General features: G+C 43.5%; 1 protein-coding gene across 1 annotated transcript in view; it reads left to right on the top strand.

Annotated features, from left to right (window-relative positions):
* Positions 1 to 2,507: 2,507 nt before the first annotated feature.
* Positions 2,508 to 9,878, top strand: part of LSG1 (large 60S subunit nuclear export GTPase 1) — a 99,666-nt gene continuing 92,295 nt past the window's right edge. The window contains exon 1 of the mRNA XM_078666297.1: positions 2,508 to 2,665. Within this exon, the coding sequence (XP_078522423.1) occupies positions 2,570 to 2,665 (96 nt within the window). The 5' untranslated portion in view covers positions 2,508 to 2,569. The remainder of the gene's footprint in view (positions 2,666 to 9,878) is intronic.

Below are 9,878 nucleotides of genomic sequence, written 5' to 3'. Positions count from 1 at the left end.
GTCTCTACCTCTTGCCTGTCTTATGCTACTTTCTCCTTCCCCTTCGCCCACTCCTCAGTTTCCCCCAACACCAGCAGTCCTTTTTTTTTTGTTTTTACATTTGCACTTTTGGGCTCTATGGTCCCTTGTTTTTATGTTAACAATGCTGCAAAGTCTCACTGCTGTAGCGCACACCCAAAAGCAATTGGCATAGCCAGACGGTACCAACAGCGAAACTAATTGTCTTTTCCATTGCTTGTTTTCACTGCATCCATATTGATGAGTGATGAATTCTGTAGATCTGGTTGGGATTTTTCGTAGCTTGAGGAACTCTTTTTAGATTAAATGCAAAGGGAATAAACTAGACATTCCTCTCTCGGATTGCAACCTGGAGAAAAGCGCAGTTTTCTGTAGGGCTCTTTTGCTGGACATGCGCATTGCCTCCTTTCCCCAACATTTTAACATTTCACATGTCTGCTAACTGCCCAGCGCTAAAGGGCACTTATTGTGTTGTGTGCAGTGAAGTGGGACACTCGAGTTTAATGAATGGTACCATATTACCACTGTGTAAGAGAGAGATCTCTAGATAGCTATCCCTGGGCAGCACTTCTGTCCAGGGGAGATATAAGCAGAACGTTGGGCCCGTTGAAGCTTTCCCAGTGACAATTAAAAAGTGGGCGAAGCCCACACTTAAGGATAAGATCGTATAAATACTTTTATAGAATATACCGATTATAAATAAACAAAACAAAAAAAACGAGCATTTACAATGCAAAAGGTCTTGCATTTACGCGAGTTTAAGCTATTGGCATTGTAAATGACAATGCCTTTTATTTATGTTTTAAAAAACAAAACATAACTAAAAGGCATTGTCATTTACAATGCCAATAGCTCAAACTCGCGTAAATGCGAGACCTATTGCATTGCAAATGCTTGTTGGGGATGGATCCAGTATGTAGGCCTTGGATTCTCAGAGACCCCTCTGAGAGAGTCCACTGTGTAAAGGGAGCCTCCCGCAACAGAGATAGGGAAGCGATACCTCTTCCCCTGGGATTACAGCTTACTGGACTTTGGACGTTGCTCTGACTCGTCTACTGGTTTGTGTCCCCGTCGCCCTTCCCCTCCTCTTTTCCATGCGATGTCCTTCACCCTCCCCTCCTCTATCCCGCCTTCTTTACCTGTCTACTTCCCCTGCTCCTTCCCCCTCCCCTGAATCTTCCCCTTGCCTGCTTTTCCCCTTACTTATGTGTGCTTATTGTTTATCTTGACCTTACAAGTAACTATGTTGCCATGCTCTAATTTACTGTGTAACCTTTGTAACGATGTAACCTGCAACTACGATCTGATGCTCATGTAAAGCGCTCTGATACCTCCGGGTCTAGCCAGCGCTATATAAAACCTTTTAAATAAATAAAAATGAAAACAAGAATTGGCAAAATGAGACATATTCGCTTTTTTTTTTGCATATTTATATAGCGCAAACTCAACCCGAAGGTATTGGAGCGCTTTACATGAGCACCGTATTTACATTACACATTCAGGCACAGGGAGATCAAGTGATTTGCCCAGAATCACAGGATGCAGACACGACCCCGAGGCTCGAACCCTGGTCTCCAGCACCAAAGTGAACCCTAGTCTCCAGCACCAAAGTCGGCAGTCTAGCCGACAGACCACATCCTCTCCCCAAGCTTTTTCATTTATTTATTTTATTTAATGCGATTTTATATAGCACAAACATTACCCAAAGGTGTCAGAGCGCTTTACAAAAGAACCAGTTGCGTTACATAAGGGCTTTGGATTATATGAGTTACATAAGAGATACAAACAGAAAAGAAAAAAAAATTGCAAATGTACAAGGTGTAAAGTCACTCAAGGAAGAGATAAACACAGAAAAAATTGCACATGTACAAGTTGAAAGTTACTCAAGGAAGAGATACAAACAGCTAAACTCAAAAATGTTGATGTTAATTCATTGAAGCAAAGGATTCTTATTTAATCCGCCCTGCACACAAGGGAGCTACTGACAGGTAGCCAGAGAGCTATCTATAGCTTACTCGCTACTCGGAGAAGCAGATGTTATTACTACACTTTCGTCGCTCTAGCAGTCCAGCTATTGAAAAATCAGTGACGTAACTCCGCCCCACATTAAAGTCAGCCCAGTGGCCATCTTCGACACCCATTTATTCCGTTTTATATTACAGAAGAAAATAGAACGTCAATATAAAAGCACATTTTGATGAACCAAAAATTAATGAAGCAATGCGGATTCATATAATACATTAAGTGACGTTTTTACAGACGTATGCCTGCTTTAGGCTTCTACCTGTAGCTATTGAAAAAATTACATATTTATCTGAGCTTTCTTTTTAATAGTAAAAGTACGATAGCGCGCTCTTCCCACTTGGCACGTTTGTTTTCCGTACTGTACATCATTTCAAGATTAGCTCTGGCTCGAGCGCCACGATGAAGCCTCGCGATGCATGCTGGGTGACTGTTCTCACAGAAGGCATGTTTTTAGAACTACTTCCGGTCCTCCTAGGCCCGCCTCCCTCTGAACGTTTACTGGCATTCAAGTCGTTGCGGGCTGAACATGGGGAAGAAAAAGGCAGCCGGGAGCGGGCTTGGGCGAGCCATCATTAAAGAAAGGAACTTGGCGAACCGAGGCCAGAAGAGCAAGGACTCCTGGGTGAGTTACTTTCCTCGGTAGACGTGCACTGCTTCCCAGTACATGAGAAAATGTCACTGAGGTAATAGAACACGCAGTGAGTTAAAAGAGACACGTTATCGTGTAATACTTCTTATTGCAACTTCAGTCGCTCTGTACGGTGATCAGGAACTTGCTACATCCTGGGAATTGTAGTTTCGCTTTCTGCATGACACGCATGGACCATAGAGCATGTGGCTTAAATGCCTGGACTGGCTGACGTTGTCAGGCATGTTATCATATGGTCAGTTAGCAGCTAGTGTTCTATGGTCTTAGTTTGCTTAATCACCCCACGCGCCAAGTTTCAATTTTCCTGACTGTCCTTTAAAACAAAGCATGACTTACTGGATGGAGTTGTGTTAAATTGTTCTGCCGCACTTGATAAATAACACTTTGAGTGATCTGACATGCTTCGTCCATGACATACTTTTAGTTGGTGCTAGCTTTTTAACCCATTGCATTTATAAAAAAAAAAATGTTTTATTGCAGTCTGTGCTGTAATTAAAAACATTGTATTCCGGGAGCCCATTAGCTGGGAATCAAAGTGTGGCAGAGGAAAAGGAGTGGAGTCACTAGGGGAGGAGCTTGAAAAGCACAGTCTGACAGTCCGCTTAGGCATTTATTTGAAAATCAATCTGCTGCAAAGAAATTGGCAACAAAGGCAAGTTCTCTGCATGGTAAAGACATGTCCCCTGAGTTCCCAACTGTATTATTATCTGGATCCCTCCTACTGATTTTATTTATTTTTTATCATAGGCTAACAGGGCTCATGCGAGCATAACAAAAGCCTGTCTCACGGTTTGCAGTCTTGTTCACCAGGAGGGGTGCCCACAGAGCTACACTCATAGTGGTGGAAGGCCACCACCTTCACCATGAGTTAGGCAGCACAAGTGCGTTGGTGGCAGCATGCTGTGTAGTGATCAGTAGTAGTGAACAGGACCATTTTAGCCCGTGTCACTCGAATGGGGTCTACAGGCTCACTCACCTATTTAAAAGTTCAGCTGCTGTGTGCTTAACTCACTCCAGGGCCTACATCTGGTAGATATGACGTGCTGCACAGAGCAGGAGTAGTAGTGACTCTGCGCTGGATGAAAGTCTGCCTGGTAAAAGTACAGTACAGAATACAGCAACATTGTGTAGTACATGTGTGGTTAGTGCTTCAAAATAAATAGAACCTCACCTTAAAACTCAGACCCTAAATCACATTTGGTGTCTGGAAAATGACTATAAGAAGCGGAGGTTGAGTCCCTCAAACATTTTCGTCTGCTAAGCAGCCTGATGAGCTGTGTAAGAAGGGAGCACTCAATAAGACTTCTGCCTGTGACCAGAACTTGGAGCCAAGGATTGCTAGTCTCCCTGCTGGTTTAGGGGACATCACCCAGGAAACCAAGATCTCCTGACCTTGAGTACCGTCGCCTGCTTGCCAAGACCAGTTTCCTCTGTGAGGCAGAGGAGAGCATGGGAGTGAGTGAGGACCAGTGGGGAGTCCAACACAAGCATTTCCCAAGCGAGGTGTGAGACTGTGCATCAATTGGGTCATTGCTCATGAGCAGTATCAGCTCTGTGATCCTTGTATGCCAGGAGAGAGCTGTCTTATTCTGAGCCGTACCAGAAGCGCGGTTCGGTAAGCTCCAGGCTGCACCGCTGCTGTGACCAGTTATACCGGAGGAGTTCACGGTGAACTGGAGACTTTCATAATCGGTGACCCCATATCCCGTGAGAGTGATCACATAAAGTGAGTCTGCGCCTGGATCGGGAGTACCATGGCAACCCTGTAGTCCAAGAGGGCTGCCAGTACCACTGTGGCCAAGGGTTCAGGTCGTCACTTAGACCAAAAGACTACTTCTCTGACTAGCTAGACGAGACCGCATGGTGTGACCTGCACCTGACGGATTCCCCAAGGTTCACCAAGATGCCCACAAAAACGTCGTAGACTTGCAGGAGCTATGGTTCGGAGCCCAAGGATCACACCTGCACCGAGCGCCCAATGCAGCGCTGACCACTGGAATGAACCGTCGGTGCTGCTTGAAAAAAAGAGACTGTGCAACTAGATGCTGTCTCATTCACTGCAAGTTGCCCGACTTCAACGTACAAGATACGGATATGTGAGCACCTGTGGAGAGGGCACTCTGTGCACCACTGCCTTACCGCTGGAGCGGGTAAGACTGAAACTGTGCCTTTGGAGTCCTAGGGAGCTTGCTTCTAATGGTGATGCGGAACAATATGTTTAATCAATAAGGACTAGCCTGTTTGTGAAGTATTTTAGCAGGACTCAAAGCTGTATGATAAGGCGTAAACCATTAGGTTTTTTCATAAAGCCCTCACCCACCAACCTAGTTGGTGGCATGCTTCATCATCGGGCACACCCAGTGTGTTCCGGGTGTGCTTCAACGCCTGGATACAGCGGAGCAGGTATGTAGCTGAGTGTGCAGTGTAGTGACGTGAATAGTGAAAGTTAAAAAGCTATACAGTGGTCCCAGTACCCGGGGGTTAATTAGACTTTAATAACTGGGCCTCTGTTAGCGTTTAAAAAGGCTGGTGGATGTGATAGGAGTATATGTTGGGGCCTCCTGCATCCAGGTGTGGTCTACATGTTTCAGCCAGGCCTTTGAGTTTAAAACTGGCTTTCCTCAGGACCATTAAATAAGTGAAGGTGCAATCTTATATTAAGTGAGTGTGTTGATTGGAAAATGTGAAGCACTCTCTAAGGTGCTCTATGTGTGCGAGGGGGATTCCCTCACCAAGCATAACTGGACATACAACATGTATGACAGACAAACATACAGGGGAGAGTCTTAGCATGGTAGCTGATGTTCACAACGAGACGTAAATGCCGATTTATAAGGTGCAGTGTAGATGATAAAATGCGGCAAAAGTGTAACCGTATTGGTGGTACGGTTAGGGTGAATGTTTATCGGGATAAGCATAAATATTTGTGGTGGGCTAGGAGACGTAAACATCACACACAAATATGTGTTAGGTGCATGAAGGGAAAGGTATCCTCACGCTGGCGCTTTGCCGCAAATGCCCCAGGGAGTAGTCTGGCAGAGGTTTTGACCCTAAAAGATGAAGGGGCCTAGGGTAGTTAACGACCTGCAAAGGAAAGTGGCTTACCCGGGCTGTTGCTGAAGCACATGTTACTCACGGTACTTGTAGTCGAGACCTGCAGTGAACCTGTTGTTCCGTCACGGACCTCCGGAGAATGTGCTTCAGCAACAGCCCGGGTAAGCCACTTTCCTTTGCAGGTCGTTAACTACCTACGTTGTACTGTTTGCACTCCGAATTATGAGTCGTGTTCACTGACCTGTATCTACATTGCTTCTGAGAGAGCCTTTACTGCTGAACCACAACTACCAGAGAGAGACATGTGCAGAATGGGTACTTGGTCCATTTGCACAGGACTCATTCTAGTTCGATCACCAGGATATCGGGAATAAAAGGCCTCAACCACCTCTGTTAGCCCAGTAGCTCCTAAGTCCCTCTGAAAGGGATTCTGACAACTGTGACAGTAAATCCGTTCTAGCCTATTTAATTGGTCACTGGCTGCATTTTAAAATATCATACAGAGTTTAGACACCTGCTTTAGAGATCTCTCTGCACCCAGCATTTTTTGTGATGATTATAATAGCAGTAAGATAGCTCTGGTGTTTAATGGAGGGAGTGCTCTGCATTGTCTGGTCACAGTTTTGACTCATAAAGTGGCATATAGGAGTAATATGCCTGCCTCCGAGCAAGTTGTATAAAACTCAGATCACATATTTGTATTTAATGTAGATAGTTAATTGGGCTAAAACGTTTGACACAGATCATTTTGGTGCTTCAGTTCATATGTTGCAATCCATCTAATATAGCACAGTGATCTATTTACTGTCCTCTCAGAGCTGTATGCAAACTTTAAGTCATGGTTTAGATCCTTATTGTTTTTTTTTCTCATTCTGTTGTTCTAAGATTACAAAGAAGGGTTCCTTCAGGAAGTAATAGTCTTGTTAGTACAGACTACCCCAGTCACTGTTACACTTATATCCAGACTTTGTTTCTCTGACAACTCACTCTTAACATCTAATGTCTACAAGTATGGACGATATGTGATTCATACTCCTTATAACCCTTATTATCTTATTTGACATTCCCAGCACATTGGTTACACACTTCTGTGATTTGTTGTGTCTGTGTGTAATGTAAAGTGCTCTGACACCATTCAGTGGGATGAGTAGTGCTATTAAAGAATTCAATAAAAAAATGTAGAGGCCATTTAAATAATTATTTGTGTAAATCCACACAGATACATATGGAATTGTCGCCATCTCTTACATAGATTGGATGAACAAAGTTAAAAACCTGCTGCCCATAGTTTTTTATGTACGTGTGCAGCGATAACAAGCTGTGTGCCTTTGTTTCATTCCATTGCATTGTGGTCTAGTTGTTAGGCTCAAGGTGGTTCCCGGCTAGGATGATACTGCAAGGTAAGAAGGGCTGATGCCCCTTTAAATCAGGCCCTTGTTTTGGGCCCAGCTGGATGTTAAAATATCTGCTGATTGCTGCTAGGAACAAATGGAAAGCAGACAACCTACGGGCGCTGCTGAATTGTGTTCTGTTGTTAGATAATTACACCAGGACGAATTCATTATGTGTTCCTGGGCCTGGTGAATCCCAGATCCAGCCCAGTAATAGCTGCTGGAATTGGGATTCTCCTGGCTCCCGACTACTTTTAAGCATTGCTTGTAGTCTCATATTTCCCCACTGTACGTGTAGTGTACAAGTCCCAGCATTCAGCGTGCTATTTGTAGGCTAAGCAACCCCAACTGGTGCTGAAGACAAAACACATTTGATTTTTTTGTCTACCACTCAACTGTTACCCTGAGGGGTTGACTATGATTTACTGTTAACAAAAACCGCCAATACAGAAGTTTTTAAAGTCCTTCCATGAACAGTGCTGGATTCGTAGAACAAGGAAACCTTAAACTTCAAGGTAACAGTTTGTGAGATAAAAAATAACATTTTGCAAAAAGGTTTTAAAAAAACACAATAATAGGGAAAGATACTTGCCAAATTGCCTGTGGCTACTTGGTGACTGTGTGAACTGCACATCTCTTAAGTAAATATAAGTCTACTGACCTGTGGCTTGACTTAGTAAAAGAATAGGTAGACATAAAGCTTAAATCAATTGTCATCACAAATTTGTGTGTTGAAAAGTACCGGCCTGGTCAGTATATGAAACACAGAAAATATGCAGTGTATAAAATGCAGAGTTTGAGGTATGTTTTATGCTTTTCTTGTAGTAGGTTGTTTTCTGTTTCCACCGCATCTCAATGCTGTTTGTTGTCTCAAGGAGGTCAACACAGTGGAGTGTGTGCTCTTACCATTAGTTTCATGCTCTCAATTGACCCTGAAAAGTTTTTGTCTGCTGGCTACCTTTGTTATGTTATGTTATGTTAGTGTAACTTATTGAGCGCACAAATAACCAGAGGTGTATTGGTGCCTAAAACTAAAGGTAGCCCAAAAGATCAAGAAACTAGTTCTGGAATAACCAGGTTTTAAGACTCTAAATGAAGCTAGTGAACTAGCAGACCTAATAGGCATAGGAAGTGTATTCCATAATTTGGCCGTGCCATAACCAATGCTCCCCCTCCCACCCAGCTAGAGGCGCGATTCCTGGGAACCATCATAAGCCTGGTACCAATAGAACGTAACTGTCTGCCAGGATAATCCCAGGAAAAAATATTTTTTAGAAACACCGGTCCCATATTATTCAAGGCCTTGTAGGCTAAGCACAGCGTCTTAAACTTGACTTGAGTTCATTGCTATATTTGTCCATATCTTTCAAGGGTTCTTTTCTTGGATGTCTCCATAGAAGCAGAGGGGCTTGTCTACTTTCTACCACACTAGGCATGAATGACCGTGCTGAGAAAAGCATGTCACTGCCATTAGATCATTGGCGGTGTTATGATGGCTGCTCTCTGTACATGAATGTACACACGAAGTGTTTTGAAACTCTAAAACATGCTTGGGTCGGAAGAACAGTGAAATGCTTCAAACTAAAGTTAGGCCTTTGGATGGATGCAAAATGGTCAGTGTGGCTCACATTGGTTCAACACAGCAAGTCTCATCTTACTGCTCTCCTTTCCTTGTATTTGCCAAGATTCTCTGAAGTGGGAGAGCAGAAATGTCAAACAAGGGAAGGAGTTCAACGGAAGAAGGAAGTGAAATTGTCGAGTTAGGGAGAACAGACGAGTAACATTAAAAATAAGTAAAATTGTGACCTAAAAAAATGGTGCTCAAAATTCATCAGATACGAGACTGACATGGTTGTGCTATTAAGGAAACAAAACATGAAACCTGAAAACGTGCTTTACAGAGGGTTCCCTCTGCTTAGTTGGAAAATAAAACAAAAACATTGAAAAATAAAATAAAATCTTAATGCATTGAGATTCATGCAGTGGGGTGAGTGTGCCGAAGATAGGTAACATAGGGGGGTAATCATGGTATTTGTAGCCTAATCCCGCCTGTCTGGACTATTTTGGCTATATTTAGGAAAAGGCATTCTGGGTCTGGATGCTCGGGTCCCACAGAATCAATCTATCTATCTATCTATTCAAATATATCTGGATTATTGTACATTCCCACCAGATATGTAACATAGTTTTATCTTCTGCACCACATCTCCAAAACTGATTTAAGGTAACTAGATCGATGTGGTGTAGACTTTGAGTTGCAAGATACCATTTTATCCTAATTTTGTATTCTGATTCTCTTTGTTTGAGATTCCTGAGGTATCTAGGTAAGCAGTGTTAGCATTATTCCCCTAATGTAGAATGGGGATTTCCTTTCCCAATTCGGTTTCTCATAGTTTTTGATTATATTTATATATGTGTGTGTGTATATATATGTGTATGTGTCCGGAGTTGGGAGTGAAGATTTAGCGGTGCTGGAACATTGTTGCTCCACCTTGGGCAAGCTGAATTCCCGGACTTGCCCCCGCCATCATTGTTCCTGTGCTTCGGGGGTTCATGCGGTCCAGGGGTCTCGAGGGGGGCACCTTTATAGCAGCAACATGCAGGACATTTGTGAGAGCGATTACGAGAAGCCCTGAAGTCCGTAACCAGCATCTGATTCTCCCAGCATCACTCACCTTGCCACAGAGCAGCATTCTAGGACCTGCAATCAATACAGCAGCCTCCCACCAACAGGTGAGCCA

This window comes from Lissotriton helveticus, chromosome 11, assembly GCF_964261635.1.
Source record: "Lissotriton helveticus chromosome 11, aLisHel1.1, whole genome shotgun sequence".
NCBI lineage: Eukaryota > Metazoa > Chordata > Amphibia > Caudata > Salamandridae > Lissotriton > Lissotriton helveticus.
This window is presented reverse-complemented; position numbering and strand designations above follow the sequence as displayed.